Below are 22,319 nucleotides of genomic sequence, written 5' to 3' on the forward strand. Positions count from 1 at the left end.
CAGCTTCTCTACCCCCCAGCGATCCTCCCAGAACTACTGAAATCATTCAGATTCAGTGTTCAGAGGTTGGATTGTGCATCTTGTCCTCTACTGTGAGATGTCGAGTTACTAATCCAATAATACCATATCTTCTGGAATGAAGATCTATTATTTAGCGTGTCTGCTGCAGTTTCATACATAGTGTAGGTATAGCCGATTTTGTTGTGTATTTCCGACCATGGGGGTGATCCTACCTTCCAATATTTTGCTATACAGACCCTTGCCACTGTACAAAGGATTCTGATGAATGTGTTGATGGGTTTGTGAAATCTATCTATTTGTTCGTGTAACAGTGCCTGTTGAATCGTGAGTGTGAACTCCTCATCTAGTAGTTCACCAATTAGTGCAGAAAGCCTTTGCCATGTCTTACGTATCTCCCCACAGTCCCACCACATATGTCTATAGGTCCCCATCTCACCGCATCCTCTATAGCACAAGTTGCTACCATTTGGTCGCATTCGGGCCGTCCTCATTGGAGTTAAATACCATCTAAATATAGTTTTCATCACGTTTTCTTTTAAATCCATACTAATTAAACCCCTGTCAGCTTCCTGGATCAATCTCTCCCATTCTTGTAAGTCTTTAACCATGTCTAGATCCTGCTCCCATGCTAACATCATCCTGGGTTTAGCTCTGTTCGGTGGTGTCTGCAGTGCTATGTATATTCTAGATATATTGTGTTTGGTTCTAGTGAGGCTTGCACCGCAAATCTCTAACACCGTGGATTGCCCCCCCTTTGAGTTTTTCAAGAAGGAGTGTAAAGCCGAGTGTAGTTGGAGGTAGACATACCAGTGGAGTTTTGTGGGAGTAAGTCGTGATTGCAGCTGATTGAAAGATAATAGTTGTCCCTTCTGCATCACATCTGCCACCCTGTAGAGCCCCTTGTTCTCCCATTTGGCGACTATTGTACGGGAGTCTTCCGTCAGAAGACATCTGATTGGTGTCAGTAGGGAGAATTCAGGGAATAAGTCTGGTCGTTTGAGTGTCTGTCTCCAGGTCGTTGTGATCAGGTCTGAGGTGCATGTTTTAGTGTGTTCCCTATCTGAGGTAGAGTATTGCATGTCCCATAAAATTGAGTCTCTGTCTTCCCAGCCTCCCAACTCCCTTTCCAAGAACACCCAGGTGGCTTCCTCCTCTCTCCTCAGGAGGCAGGTGTCTTGGGCCAGTCTAGCAGCCCTATAGTATTCCATTAAGTCTGGGGCACCTACTCCTCCCGCTGCCCTGCTTCTGCATACCACTTGCCTCGCTTTTCTAGCCGTTTTTGGTCCCCTTATGTAAGCTAGTATTTCCGTTTGTAGTTTAGTGATATCAATTTTAACCAATTTAATGGGCAGAGCTCTAAAGAGATATAAAAGGCGTGGGAGTATGTTCATTTTTACTGACGCTACTCTCCCCATCCAGGAAAACCTGCACGTCCGCCATTTCAAAAGGTCTTTTCTAACCTGATTGAGGAGTGGGGTATAGTTATATTTGTATAGAAGTTGCATCTGTACTGGAAGATTAATACCCAGGTATTTGATTGTTTTGGCGACCCAGCGAAATTCAAAATTAAGTTCAATAATTTTACGAGTGTGTGGAGGAATAGCCACCGGAAGGAGCTCACTCTTTTCCATATTTATTTTGTAACCCGAGATATTTGAAAAGTCATGTAATAATTTATGTAAGTTGGGGAGTGATAAGAGAGGTTTAGTCAGGGTGAGCAGAATGTCATCCGCGAATAAGGATATTTTGTACTCAGATCGTGCCACCCGGACTCCCGATATATCCGGGTGGTTCCGAATTCCGGCCGCCAGTGGCTCAATGCAGAGGGCAAATAATAGGGGCGACAGAGGACACCCCTGCCTAGTTCCATTTAATATTGGGAAAAGAATGGATCTGTATCCCCCCGTAACAACCTGGGCTCGCGGATTTGAATATATTGCCTGCAACGCCCTCATAAAGGTGTCGTTGAAACCTAGTTCTTCCATGACCGTGAACATATATTTCCAATCTATCCTATCAAACGCCTTCTCCGCATCTAAAGATAGAATTAGAGAAGGCGTCTGTGTCTTTTCTAAGTGGTGAATTAAATTAATCACCCGTCTTAAATTATCTGGGGCCTCCCTATTCTGTATGAACCCCACCTGATCAGGGTGAATCAAGTGTGGCATAATCAGTTTAAGGCGATTGGCTAATATTTTAGTGAAAATCTTGAGGTCTTGGTTGATTAATGATATTGGTCGGTAGTTTTGACACCTCTTGTGGTCCTTATCTGGCTTGGGAATAACCACTATCTTTGCATCTAACAACTCTTGAGGAATTGGGTTACCTTCCATGATAAAGTTACAAAACTTGGTTAAATGTGGTACGAGGGAGTTTTTAAAAAGTTTGTAGTATTCACCTGGGAAACCGTTGGGCCCTGCTGCTTTCCCTGGTTTTAAGTCTTTGATAGCTTTAGATATCTCTGCAGGAGATATCGGAGCGTTAAGGGTAGTCTTTTGTTCCGTCGTCAACGGGGTCAGTCCACAGTCATTTAAAAAATTTCTCGTTTTGTTCAGCGTCTCTGTGTTGTGAGTCACCTTTTCACCGTCATATAGCTTGCCATAAAAGTTTGCAAAGGTGTCCACTATTTCCTTAGGATGTGAGGTCAAGGTTCCCTCCTCTGTTTCTATCAGAGGTATAGCTGACGCCCTACATTTCTCCCTAATTTTGTGTGCCATATATCTATCTGGCTTATTTGCGTAGATAAAATAATGCGATTTGAGCCGGTGTGCTGCTCTTGCCGCATGCGAGTTTAGGATTGTGGTTAGGGATTGTCTTTTGCCCTGGAGTGCTTGTAGGGTCGCTGGGCTCTTAGTCAGTTTATGTTGTCTTTCTAGTATTTCGATTTCTTTATGAAGTTGGTCTGTGTGTACTCTATGTTTCTTGGTAATTTTAGTTTTGAGCTGGATCAGTAATCCTCTAATTACAGCCTTATGGGCTGCCCATGTATACATTGGGTTTGTAGTTGTTTCTGTATTGATAGACCAGAATTCAGTCATAGCACGTACTATGTCGTTGTGATTTTGCTTGTTTTTTAGTAGAGTAGTGTCGTATGTCCAAGTTCTGCTTCTGTTAATGTCCCTCAGTCCGTCTAGATCAATAGAGATTATAGAGTGGTCCGACCACACGCAAGCATGTATAGCCGAACCACGCAACATGGGTTGTAATATCTGACTCAGGTAGATGTAATCAAGTCTTACATAAGAGTTATGTGCAGCTGAATAGAAGGTAGTGTCGGTGGTTTTCCCGTATAACGTGTACCATGTGTCCGTCAGGTTATGTGGTGTAAACGAGTCTTGTATAGCTTTGACAATACGATTATGTCTGTTTTGTTTAGGAGTCAGTGTCTTAACATGTGAGGATTGGATAGGAGTCATAGTAATGTTGAAATCTCCTGCTAATAAGATTTTTGTTTGTGACCAATCTGTCAGTAAATGGGCAATGTGGGTGAAAAATGTATGTTGGTTGTCATTGGGGGCGTAAACGTTGCACAAGGTAACCTCGTTATCTAGAATGCGTCCCTGCACTATCAAATATCTACCCTCAGGATCAGCCAGTGTGTTGTTGTGGTGGAATTCCACAGAAGAGTGGATCAGTATAGATACCCCCCGTGTCTTGTTAGGAGCCGTAGCGTGATAGTGTGTAGGGAACTGTTTATTCCAATATTTCGGTATATTGTCCTTTACAAAGTGTGTTTCCTGTAGAAATACCAATTTGGCACCTAATGCCCTATATTGATTCATTGCTAACCTACGCTTAATGTCCGTATTGAGGCCCCGGACATTATGAGAAATCAATTTAATCTTTGTATTCATAGGTGAGTGTATTGGATTGTGTTTCTTTGTGATATGGGGTATATGTGAGCAAACAATCAATGAGGTGGATCATCTTACCCCAATGCTTCTGGTCTATTGTGGTAAACTGCAGCTTGTGGTTCTTTATCTCTAGAGGATCGCTGGGAGGAGGGGAGAGAAAGGTATAGGGTAAATAACAAGATAACAAACATATAACATTTAATCAGTCCCCAACAGAGGGACAATTTAACAGCATCTGAAAACAGTCCTGAAGCCAAGCGAAAACCGCCTGGTCTCGAGTATGGGGAGGAGAATTACCAGCCCCCTAAAAAAAAAAAAAAAAAAAAAAAAAAAAAAAAAAAAATTAAACAATGAAAAAAAAATATATAAAAACCATTGGTAGAACAAGCGCTAGTGTAAGGCATATCAATCTCAAAGCCAACCAGGGATATCAATGAGATCAATAGTGGTTGGATATAAAGCCTGGGACAGGCAGACCCCTAGTATCATTCCTGCATCATGACCAGTGGAATTTAAGTCAAACTTTCGTGTAACAACAGGGGACCACATCTAGGTCTACAGTCTCTAGGTCCCCTATCGGCCAGAGATGAGAGGGAATCCGGGAAAGGAGAAGAGGACTCACGACACTCCGTCTTGTAGTTCATTTGTTTTTTGCTTCTTGTAACTGACCTTCTGCCAGGTCCTTTGGGTGTTAGATCTTATTGAGTCACTCTTCCTTGCTAGTGATGGATCCTGGTCTGGAATAGACGGGGGGTCCAGGCCTAATATACCACACACCTCTGGGATATCCTCCTGATGTTTGATGTTTATTGTTTTGGAGTCCTTAGTGATGCTTAGAACAAAAGGGAACCCCCATCTATAGGGAATTTGTTGTTTGCGAAGTATACTGGTTAGTGGTCTCAGAGAGCCTCTACGTTGCAGGGTACGTAAGCTTAAGTCCTGGAAAAATTGAATAACATTTCCCTGAAATTTATAAGTCGTGTTCTTTCTAGAGGCCTGTAGTATCTTTTCTTTGTCGGGAAAGAAGGTCATCCGGACTATCACGTCCCTTGGGGGTATACCATTTTTAGTTTTGGCTTTGAGAGCTCTATGTGCTCTTTCCACATGGAATGTGTAGTCGGGGGGTGAACCTGTTATCAAGTTAAAGAGTTGCGTAACATATGGCAGAATTTCCTTGGGTGTGATATCTTCTGGTATCCCCTTTAATCTTATATTGTTCCTTCTGCTCCTGTTCTCTAAGTCCTCCATTTTGTCTTGCATTTCCTGTAGGAGCTGTTGTTGATTGGAAACTGTTTGTGTTATTTCATCTACATTTTCCACCATTGAGTCCTTCTGATCCTCCAAAATATCAATTCTATTTCCCATATCAGTGAGGTCTGATTTGATTTCGGCTAAGCTGGATGTTACTGAGGTGTGTATGGAATCTATCTTCCCCCATAATTTTTCAAAATTATCCGTTAAATCTTTCTTAGATACTAGGGAATGTAGATCTGCTTTGGTAATTGGAGATTGGTCTTCAAAGTTTGGTGGTAGAGATTGGTCTGAATCATCTCCTGTCTCTAGGTCTTTGTTAGTTTTGCATATGTGTGAGGTTTTAAAAAAGGATGATACTGTAGAAGGGGTACTTGGGTTTGTTAGTTTCTCACCTTTTCCTCCTCTTCTTGTAGCCATTGTTGCTGTTCAATCAGATCCCAGGGACAGAAGAAATTAGGAAAATTAATTGAGTCAAAAAGATTCCTCTCTCTTCTCCAGCTCAAAGCGTAGTGGAGAAAAAAAAAAAAGGAAAAATGGTGCCAGTGGATTGAGGCAATTTTAAGTATTATAGATGTGTGGTTCCAAGATTCCCTCTCCTGGGAGTAATCAGCGCTGTTCTACCGCTTCTTCTTAGATATAATGCATGTGGAGGCTGGTGTCCCCCTACTTCAGCTGCAGCTACTACATATCACCGGGGTATGCTGCAGGCTTGTTATCAGTACAGTCTCTGAAAGTGCAACTTAACAAAATGTCAGGCACAGTGGAGAAAAAGTGCCAGATTGCATGTAATGCTCTTCTCCAGTTAGGTGTGGGCTAAGCCTTTTGTTAGAGGTGTATGTGTTATGCAAAATAATTCAATACAGTTCCACCAACTGAACAGATAGAGACTGCAAATATGTGGTTATTGAGAGCCTCTATGCACCTATTTATCTGTCTGCAAATCAGTTATTGTTTCTCAGCCTCAGCCCCTTACAGGTCACTCATATTTACTACCCTTTTGTGTAGCTCCGGATAGTAATATTTTATTATTTACGTTACTGGGGGAGCCTGATCTTTATAATCTTGTGGGTCCCAGGGGACCAGGCCGGTAGATTGCTTGTCCCAGAAAACAGTCCCAACAATTCCCAGGGGTTTAAGCGTTATTATTCGCTCTTTAGGGGTTTATAACGCCTGGGTCTGTATCCTCCAAGCCTGCCAGGGTTCCCCAATCTCTAGCGGCACTTAGTTAGGCGTGTGTGAAGTGGAGTATAGGCCCTGTGTCCCCTCGGTGTTTCAGCCTCCTCCCTGGGGACCCTCTTACCACTCAATGTGTGTTGCCGCCTCCTTATTCACTGGGGTCGTGTGTGTCTGACCTCCTCCGCCACCCGGCTGATATCAGATGGTGATGACTGGACCTTCTATGTCACCTCCGGCCCACTCCGAGGAACGGAGCTTGAAGATGCGGGCGGGGAAGTTCCCAGGCAAGATGGCGGATCTTCGCGCCAAACTCCAGCACAAGCGCGGTCTCTCTCCCTGCAGCCGTATCACACAGAACCCGTCGGGAATCGGTTAAGCCCAGCTCGTTCTGTCTTGAGGCTCTCTGATAGCGGGTAATCCTCCGGTTTTGTGTTGTCGCTTGTTGAGCAGCTCCTCTTCTCTACCGCCGGAGCTAGCAGCACCTAAGTTGTGTGGTGTTCCCCCAAACTTCAGGCGTTCTCTTCTACTCTCTCAGGGCTATGTTTCCAGAGCCTACTGGGGTAATCTGGATCCAAATTAGGCACCCCAATACAGCATTAATCCCTCTTTTTGCCTTAATATTGGAGAGCTCTCACTCTGAGCGTCTGTATCTCTCGGCAGTTAACTCCGCCTCTCAATATAGTTATTAAAGGGATACTAACCCCACATTTTTTTCTTTCATGATTCAGATAGAGCATGCAATTTTAAGCAACTTTGTAATTTACTCCTATTATTATTTTTTCTTTGTTCTCATGTTATCTTGATTTGAAAAAGCAGTAATAAAAGTTTAGGAGCCGGCCCATTTTTAGTTCAGCACCTTGGTAGAGTTTGCTGATTGGTTTGCTACATTTAGCCACAAATCAGCAAGTGCTACCCAGGTGCTGAATAAAAAATGGTCCGGCTCTAAAGCTTACAGTATTGCTTTTTCAAATCAAGATAGCATGAGAACAAAGAAAAATTGATAATATGAGTAAATTAGAAAGGTGCTTAAAATATCATGCTCCAAAAAAAATTTTCTTTCACTTGTTTTATAAAAGGATAGATATTTTCCCGGCCAATTGAAGCTATAGAAAAGGCAGAAATATTTAATTTACATCTATTTTTAATCTCTGTTTGTTAAAAGACTTTGGGAAGGTTTTTTGCATTTTTGATCTGGAATCACTAATAATAACAGAGATGGCGCTTCCTACATAAAAAGTCCTAATCATACTGGAGAAAAACCTGAATTGCCCAATAGCCTTAAAGGGACATGAAACCCAAACGTTTCTTTCAATTTTTAGATAGAACATACAATTTTAATCATCTCTTCAATTTTCTTCAATTAATACATTTGCTTAATTCTCTTGGTATCTTTTATTGAAGGAGCAGCAATGCACTGCTAGGAGCTAGCTGAACATATCAGGTGAGCCATGACAAGAGGCATATATGTGTAGCCACCAATCAGCAGCTAGCTCCTAGTAGTGCATTGCTGCACATGGGCCTACTTAGGTATTCTCTTCAACAAAGGATACCTACCATAAGAACAAATCAAATTAGATATTAGAAGTAAATTGAAAAGCTGTTTAAAATTGTATGCTCTATCTGAATCGTGAAAGTTTAACTTAGACTTTACTGTCCCTTTAAAGGGGAATTGCAATAGTGATCTAATGCATTAGAGCGTGTTATTCTGTACTTTTTGTGTTTGCTTCTCAAACACAGCTGACCTAAAATCTAAAGTTGTTTAAGCTCTGCTGTAAAAGCACTCGGTTTTAGTGATTCTTTTTACTGGGGAGTAAACGGTTGTAGGTTGTGTAGAGCTGCATTCACAGCTGGCAAACTGAGTAGGCACACACTCCCCATGCAGCTGCCCGCAACCAACCTGCTGTATGCTCTGCAGGCCCTGAGTACAGTAAAAGCTATTCCTAGAACAATGAAGGTTCTCGCAATACTATATTGTAAAGACCAATACCTGTCAAAATTGAAATGTGCTAATATGCATGTTGGAATGTTCATTTTAATTAAAGAAAGGACCTATTACATGGATTTAAAGCAATAATCTTCACGTGTAAAGATGGGATGTCCTTAAATATTAAGCACATAGAGCAGAAACCCTATACTTTTTACTAAAGTGTTTTAAAATTCCAGTCATTTTTTTTTCATGATTCAGATAGAATATGCAATTTTAAAGCATTTTCCAATTTTCTTATATTATCAGATGTTCTTCATTCTCTTGGTATCCTTTATTGAAGGAGCAGCAATGCACTACTGGGAGCTAGGTAAACCAAAGACAAGACATATATGTGCAGCCACCAATAAGCAGTTAGCTCTCAGCTCCTGAGCCTACCTAGGTATCGTTTTCAACAAAAGAATACCAAGTAAAAAAAGCAATTTAGATAATAGAAGTAAATTGGAAAGTTATTTAAAATTATATAGATATGTATCTGAAGCATGACAGGAAATGGTAGGGTTTCGTGTCCCTTTAACAAGACAGATATTCACGTTATATCTTAACTAGACCACAGGTGAAATAATCAGCTGATGGGTGAGCTGATTATTTCACCTGTTCCCTAATTAAAGGGACATTATACACTAGATTTTTCTTTACATAAATGTTTTGTAGATGATCCATTTATATAGCCTATGCAGCTTTTTATTTTTAAAATGTAAAGTTTTGCTTATTTTTAAATAACATTGCGCTGGTTTTCAGACTCCTAACCAAGCCTCAAAGTTTTAGGAGAATACTTATGTATACCTACTCCATACCTACTGCATGTTAAAATTTTTATTTAGCATGCTGTTAAATAAAAAATTGGTGTATACTGTCCCTTTAAGATATAATGAATATCTAGTCCTGAGGACTGAAGTTGATAAACATTGCTTTACTTCCTGTTAGTAAGATTCCTCTAGCTAAGATTTATTTTGTGAACAACATGTAGTAAAGTTTATAGCCATAATACCACCTAGGCCAGTGAGTTTGACTTGGTTTCTGAGACCAGTAACACATGTAACTGATAGCTTTATCTTAAAATAAATAGGGCAAATCTAACAAATGATAAATGGTTAACACAATGCCTTAAATAAAATGGACCCCGTGCCAGCTTCTAGTGAGCAAGCAGGGCCAGAGAGCAGCAGATGTCTGGAAAACCGTGTTCTAATATAAGAATTTCATTTGCTAGTGGAAATTTCTGAGTGGAGGAGTCGCAGAGACCTTTTTAACATTTCTATAAATACCAGTTTGCAGATGTTAGACTGCTGTCTGCTCTTTCTCGTGGGAGTGCTTGAAGCCGGTCATTGGCTGTGTTAGCCATCTTACATGACCATTATTAGCTGTATTTTACACAAAACTGTCAGTTGCGCATTTTCAAATGACAAAATAATACAAGAAAAGACCTATGACATATATTGAGCATGCCCATTTATATTTGTTGACCAACATAAACTATAAGGTCTTAAAGGGACATGAAACCCACATTTTTTCTTTCATGATTTAGAAAGAGAATACAATTTTAAACATCTTTCTAATTTACTTCTATTATCTCATTTGCTTTATTCTCTTGATATTCTTGGCTGAAAAGCATATCTAGATATGCTCAGTAGCTGCTGATTGGTTTCTGCACATAGAAGCCTCGTGTGATTGGCTCACCCATGTGCATTGCTTTTTCTTTAACTAAGGATATCTAAAAAATAAAGCAAAATAAATAATAGAAGTAAATTGTAATGTTGTTTAAATTTGTATTCTCTTTCTGAATCATGAAAGAAAGATTTTGGGTTTAGTGGTCCTTTAATAAGACACTAATTAAATGTATTTCCTATCTGAACAGAGTTTTGTTTGTGTGTTGACCCTTCCTTTCATAATTACACATGATATTCACCTTCATTTTTTCTATAAATACATTAAAATTGAATTACAGGTAGATAACCCTTTATCCATATTGCTTAAAGGGACAGTCTAGTCCAAAATAAACTTTCATAATTCAGATAGGGCATGTCATTTTAAACAATTTTCCATTTTACTTTTATCACTAATTTTGCTTTGTTCTTTTGGTATTCTTAGTTTAAAGCTTAACCTAGGAGGTTCATATGTTAATTTCTTAGACCTTGAAGGCCACCTCTTTTCAGAATACAGTTTAACAGTTTTTCACCACTAGAGGGTGTTAGTTCATGTGTTTCAAATAGATAACACTGTGCTCATGGAGTTACCTGGGAGCCAGCACTGATTGGCTAAACTGCAAGTCTGTCAAAAGAACTGAAATAAAGGGGCAGTTTGCAGAAGCTTAGATACAAGATAAGCACAGAGGTAAAAAGTATATAAATATAACTGTGTTGGTTATGCAAAACTAGGGAATGGTAATAAAGGGATTATCTATCTTTTAAAACAATAAATATTCTGGTGTAGACTGTCACTTTAAGACCAGAAAAGTTTTTTGGATTTTGGAATAGTTTGGCTTTTGATATTTGCATCTGTAAAATGGAATAGTTTGGGGGGGGGGGGGGGGGTTGTTGATGGTACCAAGTGTAAACCAATATTTACATGTCATAATACAGCTTATACATGCAACCTAAAGGTAGTTTTATATAATGTGTAATACTTTTGTATACATAGTACCATCAGAAAGATAGTACAGTACTGTAATCACAAAGGTGATATTTGTTGTTTTAAATAAATATAGACCATTATTTGCATCTTAGAACACAAAAAAAACAAACCAAAGATACAGGCAGAGAAGATTGTAATTTACAAGCGGGGAAATAGTAATTTTTGATAATTTAGTTTAAAAAAAAAATTAATTAAAGATGGATTTCAGAATAAGTTTGGATTTTGGGATTCAGGATTTGTACCTGCATATTAATAGGCATATTGTTGTTGATGTAATTGCATTGCCACAACACTGTTGCCTAGATCATGTACTGTTCCCTAAATTAAACCCTTATGGGGGGGGGGAATCTGATGTAAAAAATAGAAGTTATGTATGTGTCTCTCCTTCACATCCAGGGCCAGGCATATATGCAGTTATCAAGCTAACATTGCCTTGGTAGAAATCTTTAAGGGTCCTGGCAGTAAGGACAAAATGTAGTAGATAATCTCATCAGACCAGAGAGCTGTAGAGATATGAGCCCTCAGAAAGCTATTATTTATTAACAGTGCTATGGCTGTGATCAGCTGCCTCTAGATGCGATAATACTTTACCTTACTGCAAGCTCTCCCACTGCAAATAACCTTATCTGCTGCTGTCTTGCCCCAAACCTTAGTTAACCCTAATCTCAACTTTATCCCAGTGCTAGAGCCCTAATGACAATCATGGATCTGTAAAAGGACAGTAAACACATTGTAATTACAAGACTTTGTGTTTAATATATCAGCTTAAAGTTTTAAAAACAAATTAACATCCATTTTACTGTAATTATTTCTCAACAGCCGAACTTCACCCATTTGCTTATTTGGCTAGCTACTGTTATAAAGTTAGTATAAAGTACATTATGTTGCAGTTGTTATCAGATGAAGCCAATGAGAGACAGCTATGTATCAGGGTTGGTCTTGAGAAGTCAGCAGGGGGGCAAAATAATGAAAATATATTGCAAAGTTATTTTATTAATATTATTATTATCGGTTATTTGTAGAGCGCCAACAGATTCCGCAGCGCTATAAACATAGACGGTATACAAGGTAGCAATTATTGGGAACAAATGGGTAGAGGGCCCTGCCTAGAGTCACTGCTCTTGTGAAGGTGATCTGCAAACAGTTAGGCTCCTAGGCTTACATTCTAAGGGGGTTCATGGCAGATGGCAATGGAGGAGAGGAACTGGTATTGGAAAGGTTGTATGCATCCCTGAACAGAAGAGTCTTTTTAGGGAGTTGTGCAAACTAATAACAAATTTATCAGTAGTTTTTGGCATAGGGCTAGTTCTGACACTGGCTTATTTTCAACATATTTGAGTTACAGTATAGTTCTAATGTACCCAGTGTCAGAATGCAGAATACCAGAAACGTTGTTTGCACAATAAATAACTCCAAATATTTACACGTCTAATTATTAATATGGGCAGAGACGTTATTGTTATTATTATTATTATTATTATTAATACATTTTTTTGTGCTAGGATAGGCATGTTTTATCTACTAATAAAGCTGGGGGATTGCCCTTATCAGATAGCGAGTTATCTGTGTGTTATGATTTGTGCATAAATGTGTTTTCTCTTTGGTTAAATAAAAATAAAATATTTAAAAAAAAAAGTTGTTAAAAATTATATTTTTTTATTATCCAAAACATCTAGTTGGCTCTCTTTTATAAGCATTATAGAATATGTAAACACATTTATTAATTTATTCATTTAATATTGTGTCTCTCAAATACCCCAGATTTGGACCAATTTTCACTTACACAAAAAGAACTGCATAATTTAACAACTTTTAAAATGGATATTGGAGGATGTTTTTTTAGCACAGTTTAAAGGAATATTTAATCTAAAACAATGATAGTGATGTATTCAAAACAAAGTTTACCCTGGGAATAATATACAGATGCATTTAGTGTCCCTAAAGAAATGGGCATTGTCATGTTGTATCCCCCAAGGCAGAACATGCAGTGATCTGAGATCTCATCACAGAAAATGCAGAATGTCTGTGGAAAGAACAGTACACAAGCAGGAACTGTTAGCTCTTTCGCTTTGCAGCGCTGCGCCACATTAGCCTGTTCTATTTAAACAGCGCTGTGCTCTGTCTGCACTGTGTAAGTTTTCCTTAACATAGTGCCACCAGAGTAAAGCGCTGTTTGAAGAGGACAGACAAATATTGATGACCGTCAATGCTTTAGTGTAACTGACTAATTTAAAGGAACAGTCTACTCCAAAATGTATTGTTTTAAAAATATAGATAATCCCTTTATTACCCATTCCCCAGTTTTACACAACCAACACGTTTTTATTAATACTAGTCCTAAAGCCTGTGTACACGGGCCAATTTTTGCAGTACAGCGGTTCCACCCCTTGCGCTCTCTCTCTACCCCCCCTCTCTTCTGCTCTCTCTTGCTCTCTCTTTATCCCCCTCTCTTCTGCTCTCTCTCCCCCTCTCTTTGCGCTCTCCCCCCTCTCTTTGCGCTCTCCCCCCTCTTTTGCGCTCTCTCTCTCTCTCTCCACCTCCCTTTTGCTCTCTCTATCCCCCTCTTTTGCTCTCTCTATCCCCCTCTTTTGCTCTCTATCCCCCTCTTTTGCTCTCTATCCCCCTCTTTTGCTCTCTATCCCCCTCTTTTGCTCTCTATCCCCCTCTTTTGCTCTCTCTATCCCCCTCTTTTGCTCTCTCTATCCCCCTCTTTTGCTCTCTCTATCCCCCCTCTTTTGCTCTCTCTATCCCCCCTCTTTTGCTCTCTCTATCCCCCTCTCTTTTGCTCTCTCTATCCCCCTCTCTTTTGCTCTCTCTATCCCCCTCTCTTTTGCTCTCTCTATCCCCCCTCTCTTTTGCTCTCTCTATCCCCCCTCTCTTTTGCTCTCTCTATCCCCCCTCTCTTTTGCTCTCTCTATCCCCCCTCTCTTTTGCTCTCTCTATCCCCCCTCTCTTTTGCTCTCTCTATCCCCCCTCTCTTTTGCTCTCTCTATCCCCCCTCTCTTTTGCTCTCTCTATCCCCCCTCTCTTTTGCTCTCTCTATCCCCCCTCTCTTTTGCTCTCTCTATCCCCCCTCTCTTTTGCTCTCTCTATCCCCCCTCTCTTTTGCTCTCTCTATCCCCCCTCTCTTTTGCTCTCTCTATCCCCCCTCTCTTTTGCTCTCTCTATCCCCCCTCTCTTTTGCTCTCTCTATCCCCCCTCTCTTTTGCTCTCTCTATCCCCCCTCTCTTTTGCTCTCTCTATCCCCCCTCTCTTTTGCTCTCTCTATCCCCCCTCTCTTTTGCTCTCTCTATCCCCCCTCTCTTTTGCTCTCTCTATCCCCCCTCTCTTTTGCTCTCTCTATCCCCCCTCTCTTTTGCTCTCTCTATTCCCCCTCTCTTGTGCTCTCTCTATTCCCCCTCTCTTGTGCTCTCTCTCTCTTCCCTCCCTTCGGACAAACACACTTGGCCTTTTATAGTATAGGATACTCTTTAGTCTGTGATTACCTTGTTTCTAAGCCTCTGCAGACTGTCCCCTTATTTCAGTTCTTTTGACAGACATGCATTTTAGCCAATCAGTGCTGACTCTTAAATAACTCCACGGGAGTGAGCACAATTTTACCTAGATGATACACCTGAACTAGCAGTGTCTGAACGGCGAAAACTGTCAAATGCACTTAGATAAAAGGCAGTTCATCGGCTTAGAAATTAGCATATAAGCCTACCAAGGTTTAGCTTTCCATAAAGATCACCAAGAGAACAAAGCAAATTTGATGATAAAAGTAAATTGGAAAGTTGTTTAAAATTACTTGCCCTATCTGAATCATGAAAGTTTTATTTTGACTAGACTGTCCCTTTAAAATTGAATTTCATTTTAAACTGACCTGCTGAAAAATCTTTACTAAAAAAACTCTTATTGCAGAAAGTGAAAAAAAAAGTTCTGCCTCTGGGGTTGTAACCTAGGTTTCCTTCAGGAACATAAAAGCCCACAATTTTCAAAATTAAATTACAGAAAAGGGGGCAAAATAAATAAGGAAAGGATATTGCAACATTTTTATAAATTTATTTTTTACCACAAATAAACATACTCTATTACAATCTCAAAGTATGTAATGCCACTTTAAAAACTTTTGCCATGGTTAAAATTTATGGACTTTTACCGAAACAAATTGTCTGATATATACATTTGTAGCAATAAAGTTAGTTTGCCAGCTCTATTTTTGCTGTGCAAAGCCACCCAAATGACCACTTTCTGAAAATAAATAGTGAAGTAACTTTCTTTTTTGGCCTCTCCTATAAGTTTAAACAAGAGGCCTACAGTGTTCTTAGCTTTGACACTGGTATTAACCTGATCTTAAGTACTTCTGAAGCTGTAGCCTTAAAGAGTAAATGAGACTGGGAGTTTTCCTTAGTATTTCCTGTAGTTTCCGGGATGTGAAGCAATTTCCAAATAGCTTATTTATTTATTTTTTAAAATTGAATTTAGAGAATATACTGTGAATACTGTGAATATTATAACCTCTTAAAACTTTTGTGTGGTGTTAAATCTCTCCACAGCTTATAAAGTTAAGCTAAATTTATCTCTTTTCAGGTGATTTGGAACAGTGAATAGGAAAAGTGAGGATTTTTTTTTAAGCGTAATACACTTTGACACTTTAAAGGCGTCTTTGTAAAAGAACATGTAAAAAAAAAAGTCTCTCTTCCTGAACTGACTCCAGGGTTTATGTCCTCTGAATTAAAGCAATATGAATTGAAAAAAAAAACAATATGAACTTTGCTAATGCTAGTATTTTGAAATATTATATACCTGTTAGTGCTACATTATATGCTCTAGGAGAGTAAGCAGGGAGTTTAAGAATAATGTGGCATTTGTTTTCGTTTTACAACTAGTCAATAAAATGTGTGTGTTATGAACCCCCCCTTTTTTTTTTCTTTTCTTTTTTTTTATCTTGATAGTGTGCTGCTTGTTCTCGCATACGAGCAGAGACCCTTCCCACTAGCGCTTTTAAAACTCTTTTTATTATGCCAAACGATTTCTTGTGAACAAAATGTAGAGTTCATTGTTTATTTAACTTGAATTGGACAGTTCACTAGCTTATTACTATATGATTACAAAGGCCTGATGTTTTTGCCATAGGATGTCCTCGTTAAGAATGCTTTGCTTTCATAGCGATACTGTATACCTAACATACTGACTGTGACCTTTCCTCACCCGCTGTGGAAAAGTATAATCATTTTCTGTATATCTAGTAGATAACTGCTTTATACCGCTTGGCTAGCATCCATGTTGTATGCTTTTGGAATGCAATACGATTCTGCTTTGCAAATCAGATTTTTATTTTTTTTAGATTTCTAATTAAAAAAAAAAAAAAAGTATATTTTTTGTTTTTAAACTACATATTGTTGGGAACTTTAATACATTTAAAAAAAATATTATTGATATTTCTTGAAAATATGTTAAAGTGACAAAAACCCTACATTTTCTTTCATGATTCAGATAGATCATACAATTTGAAACAACTTTCCAATTTACTTATGTTAGCAAATTTGCATAAGTCTCATTGTGTCCTTTGTTGAAGAAGCAACAATGCACTTCTGGGAGCTAGCTGAACACACCTTTAAGCCAATGACAAGGGGCATATGCATGCAGCCACCTATCAGCTAGGTCCCAGTAGTGCATTGCGGCTCCCAAGCCTACCTGTCAGACTGAGAATTAGTAGGAGCATTTACAGGAAGTACACTGCTGATACTGCTGTATAAGCTTAATTTACAGTTAAACCGCATTTACCTCACATTTTGTTTGGCAACTGCTTCTGTTTCATGTATATGATAGATGTTTTGAGTACCGTGTCCCTTTGAGATAACCCAGGGTTGGAGAAGGTTTGGGGAATTTATATTGAAAGAGCTGTGATATGAAAGGTGGGAAATTCCTGGGTTTAAGTTATTGCTTTATACCCAGCTAAACTCTGTATCGTCCTGAGCCCTCATATAATATGCAATTTACCTCAGGCTGTGTGCTGGTAATATACAGTGTGTGTATGTATAGCGTTGCAGAGTCTGTTGGTGCTCTACAAATAACCAATAATAATATATATATATATATATATATGTGTGTGTGTGTATGTATAGAGTTGCAGAGTCTGTTGGCGCTCTACAAATAACCGATGATAATAATAATAATATATATATATGTGTGTGTGTATGTATAGAGTTGCAGAGTCTGTTGGCGCTCTACAAATAACCGATAATAATAATAATATATATATATCTGTGTGTGAATGTATAGAGTTGCAGAGTCTGTTGGCGCTCTACAAATAACCGATAATAATAATAATATATATATATCTGTGTGTGTATGTATAGCGTTGCAGAGTCTGTTGGCGCTCTACAAATAACCGATAATAATAATAATATATATATCTGTGTGTGTATGTATAGCGTTGCAGAGTCTGTTGGCGCTCTACAAATAACCGATAATAATAATAATATATATATCTGTGTGTGTATGTATAGCGTTGCAGAGTCTGTTGGCGCTCTACAAATAACCGATAATAATAATAATATATATATATATATCTGTGTGTGTATGTATAGCGTTGCAGAGTCTGTTGGCGCGCTACAAATAACCGATAATAATAATAATAATAATAATATATATATCTGTGTGTGTATGTATAGCGATGCAGAGTCTGTTGGCGCTCTACAAATAACCGATAATAATAATAATATATATATATATCTGTGTGTGTATGTATAGCGTTGCAGAGTCTGTTGGCGCTCTACAAATAACCGATAATAATAATAATAATATATATATCTGGGTGTGTATGTATAGTGTTGCATAGTCTGTTGGCGCTCTACAAATAACCGATGATAATAATAATAATATATATATATATATATATATATCTGTGTGTGTATGTATAGTGTTGCATAGTCTGTTGGCGCTCTACAAATAACCGATAATAATAATAATATATATATATATCTGTGTGTGTATGTATAGTGTTGCAGAGTCTGTTGGCGCTCTACAAATAACCGATAATAATAATAATATATATATCTGTGTGTGTATGTATAGCGTTGCAGAGTCTGTTGGCGCTCTACAAATAACCGATAATAATAATAATATATATATCTGTGTGTGTATGTATAGTGTTGCATAGTCTGTTGGCGCTCTACAAATAACCGATAATAATAATAATAATATATATATCTGTGGGTGTCGCCATCACCATAGAGGGCAAAGGGTTAAGAAGTTTCCCATTCCCTTTCAGTAGCCAACAAGAGCTTCCTAATTGGGGACATCCTGTAAATAAATGTTTTAAGTGCGTACACTTTTTGATGCATATATTAACAAACCAATGTTTTATTCATTTTATTCTTAAAGGGAGATGAAACCCACAATTTTTCTTTCATGGTTCAGACAGAACATACAATTTTTAAACAACTTTCCAATTTACTTCTATTATTTAATTTGCTTTCTTCTTTTGTTATCCTTTGCTGAAAGGTTTATCTAGGTGAGCTCAGGAGCAGCAAATAACCTAGGTTTTTACTGCTGATTGGTGGCTTCATATATATACTGATTGTCATTGGCTCACCCATGTGTTTAGTTAGAAACCAGTAGTGCATTGCTGCTCCTTCAACAAATGATACCAAAAGAATGAAACACATGAGATAATAGAAGTAAAATAGAAAGTTGTTTAAAATTGTATTCTTTATCTGAATCATGAAAGAAAATGTTGGGGTTTCATGTCCCTTTAAATAACTGTTTTTTTTTTCTTCTCAACTATGTCTTGTACACCAGGTGCACTCCTGAGCTAAAATTTGGCAAGTGTGGATACTTGCACATGCTGCTCCTGATTGGTTTATTCACAAGGTCCTGCTTATTAAACATAGTGGTAAATGCCCCACAGTACATTGCTTCTGATATGTGAGGGAATTAAACACAGTGACCAGCGAGCATTTGCGCAATGATACTAATCTCTTACGCCTTACGGCATTTTGGTACTGCATTATAATTTCCTGTTAAACCAAATAAATAAACATTTATTCAGCTCTTTGTGCTGACACTCAGACATATTACATTGAAATATTTTGAAACTCTATATAGCAACAGACATTTTATCTGACTTTCTGTCACTGCTCTGTATATATTTTATTTATATTTTACTATTATCCAAACAGAGCAACCTCATTTTATTTCTAATGCTGAACGAGTTTTATAGTAACTATAATAATCTAAAAACGTAAATGTATTAAATGTTTACCTTAAATTAGTGAGCACATTGCACACCCACCCTGACTTTTCATACATATGGTCAAACATCATCAAAGTTGATAGCCTGTGGCCTTTTGCGTAAAGGAGAACTTTAGCTCTTGACAAACAAACCTGTGTATTTTATCACGTTTAGCACTTGTGGAATTTTCCTCCTCCCCTGATTTCATTACGGGATCTTGGCATAGGCAGGAGGCTTGAGTCAATGCTCTGATTATAGCATTGACAATGGCTTCATTGCTGGGTCTTATTGAAAACTGACACCCAGAAAAAAAAAAAAAAAGTTGCGGCCTATGCGTGCAGTAGGAGTTCCACATCAAGCTGCGTTGTGTGTGTTACATTGCCAAACAGTAAATCAGCTGTGCTGTGCGTCAGCCAGACGGCAGTAGCAGCACTTGCTGCCTGTTTCCATCTTACTGCAAATCCTGGGCCTATCACTCGATAGACCTGGAAAGGAAGCAGTTAGGAAGCGAGTGCCACTGCTAGTTCACAATGTTCCAGTGTGGTTGGAAAGTCTGAGAAATGGGCTTGGGTGAGAAAGAACAAGACCTTATTGACAGGGTTCAATCCTGCTCAGGTCTGTTTCACATCAGCTTATTAAATCCTTTTCCTTTTTTTCTCTTTTCTCTTCCCTGTGTCTTTAGAACTTTCACCTATTTTAGTGTTTGTGTCTCACAGGATACAGAAAAACACAACGGATAGAAAAGTCATTTTTATATCCAAAGGGATTGCTAAGACCTGTAAATCATCAAGAAAATTATTACCTTCCAGAGTCTCTTTTTTATATATTTTACAATTTATTTTGTGTGTCTCTTGTTGCACATTTGTATTAGTTTTTATCAGGAGGGCTACTGATTTGCTTCAACAGCTACCTGATTTGTAAAGCAGATGGTAGAGCATTGTGTCCTAAAAAGGGACAGTAAACACCTTGTTTTACAAGACATTTCTGTTGTCTTGCTATAGCATCATATTTTTAAAACAACTAGTCCACAAATCCAGCAGCACCATCCAAGTAATATACACTTTTACTTTATTAGTACCTGGAAGCAACATAACATGACATTTCGGGCTCAAATGCCCTTAATCATTTTTAAAACTGATATCTTTTTTGCTGCAGTTGTTTTTCAGTAGACAAACTTTACCTATCACATGCCTTATTTATAGGAGCCAATATGTGCAGTCTGCAGCTGACCAGGCTAGCCACATTTATTAAGTTAGCATAAAGTGCATTTTTTGTAGTTGTTCACAAAATACTAAAAGTCCAGCGCTCTTGGAAAATGCACGCCACCAGGGGTCACTGCTTCAGACCCCTCATAAGTATGCAACAAAAAAGTCCTAAAGCTAAAAAACATAGTAGCAACGTTTCGGGATTGCTACCTTAATCATGCTATCTATTTTTTGTAGTTGTTATCAGTTAAAGCCAATTGGGCAAAGACATGTAGTAGGTTAGCCTTGAAAACCCGGCAGGGTGCATTTCAAGTATATCCGCACCTCCAATTCAATGGCAATAAAGTTCTTTTGTAAAAAATGAAAAAAGTCCTTTTTTGAAAAAATACACACACACAAATACACACACACACAAATACACACACACGCCCACACCAAAAAAGACAGACGGTACTCAATAGTAATCAGTATTTTTATGGATTACTTTTTCTTTGCAAACCCATTAAGTGAAATTTCTTTTTTTGTTTGTTTGAATATTTTTTGATCTATATATCTTTATTTATATATAAATATAACCACCAATTTTTCTTCATTCTCTTGGTATCTTTTGTGGAAAAGCACGGATGTATGCTCAGGAGCGTGCCTCTTTCTGGAGCACTAGATGGCAGCCCTATTTCCGGCCATGTAGTGCTCCAAATGCCTAACTACATAACTCTTAAGCAATTAATATAATGGGAACGTAGCAAATTTGATAATAGAAGGAAATTGGAAATGTTTTTTTTAACTTGTATGCTCGCTCTGAATCACAAAAGAAAAGGTTTGGGTTTCATATCCCTTTAAATCCATTGTTGTGCTGTAGAGTACTTTGTGTCCTTGTTCCCATATTAACAGTGATGTTATTTACTAGATCACTGAGTTACCAATTATATCTTCTTCTTTTTTCTCTCTTTTCAGGATGGGTCTTACTTGGCTGAATTTCTTTTGGAAAAAGGCTACGAGGTAAGTGATTGAGAGCAAGAGCAGACTGATGAAATCATTTGGATGCAGCATCCTCCAGAGCTTCCTCCTCTTCTGTCCTCTCTTGCGTGTTTTCCATTCAAAACACAGATAACAAGTCAAAGCTTTGAACAAATAAAATGTGCAGCATGTTCTGTAATCTTGCCAGCTTATTGTACTGTTTATCACAGAGTCCACTAGTGGATTCCCTCGGCTCCTCGGGGTATAAGCGCTGTGTACATTTCCCGCACGGTCAGATAAGCAGTAACCTGTTCAGGCCATAGCTGTAAAGAATTAGGGAATGGTTTATGATGTAATGTACTACATAAAAAAACACACTCCCAATGAAGTCACTTTAATTTGGAAATTAAGCTAAGCAATAAAAAAAATGCTTGTTAATGCAAGGCAGACGCATGGTATAAAATTATACCTGAAGTCTTTTTACCATTAAAGGGACAGTATACTGTAAACTGTTCTCGCCTATTAATTTGTTCCTAATCCATTTTATCTGGTGGAGTTTATTAAATTGTTTACAAATAGTTCCTTTACTTTTATTTTGTCTCTTGATATAGCTGGTTTTGCCTTTTTTTTTTTATCCCCACTTTTGAGATTATAATTTAAAATGTCTAATTTTGTATAATAAACTCTGCAATATACTTTTCTTATTTACGTTGTCCCTCTCCCATTCCTGTAATTTAATTCTCAAGGCAATTGGAAAACCTATAACATTTAGAAGACCTTGCAAGCCTCACACTGCTACATTCTACACAGTGATTGTTTGATAAGTATAGTGGCTTCTTTATGTCTGCCCTAATTTGGCTTCAACAGTGTAGATTAGATGAGAGAATTTTAAAAGGATACAGATTTTTTTTATTTATTATTGCAGCAGTGTGTGTCTCTATCTATGTGTTTAATCCCTGCATAAGATTTATATTTTAAAGCCCATTTCAGAGAGTGAATTAAATTCTGTTCCTAAGTTG

General features: G+C 38.2%; 1 protein-coding gene across 2 annotated transcripts in view; it reads left to right on the top strand.

Annotated features, from left to right (window-relative positions):
- The window catches only part of GMDS (GDP-mannose 4,6-dehydratase), a 1,339,054-nt gene that overhangs the window by 156,022 nt on the left and 1,160,713 nt on the right, over positions 1-22,319 (top strand). For both annotated transcript variants that reach the window (XM_053714661.1, XM_053714660.1), the window contains one exon: positions 21,298-21,342. In XM_053714661.1, coding sequence (XP_053570636.1) covers positions 21,298-21,342 — 45 coding nt within the window. The remainder of the gene's footprint in view (positions 1-21,297; positions 21,343-22,319) is intronic.

The sequence above is a fragment of the Bombina bombina genome, chromosome 5 (genome assembly GCF_027579735.1).
Source record: "Bombina bombina isolate aBomBom1 chromosome 5, aBomBom1.pri, whole genome shotgun sequence".
NCBI classification, from domain to species: domain Eukaryota; kingdom Metazoa; phylum Chordata; class Amphibia; order Anura; family Bombinatoridae; genus Bombina; species Bombina bombina.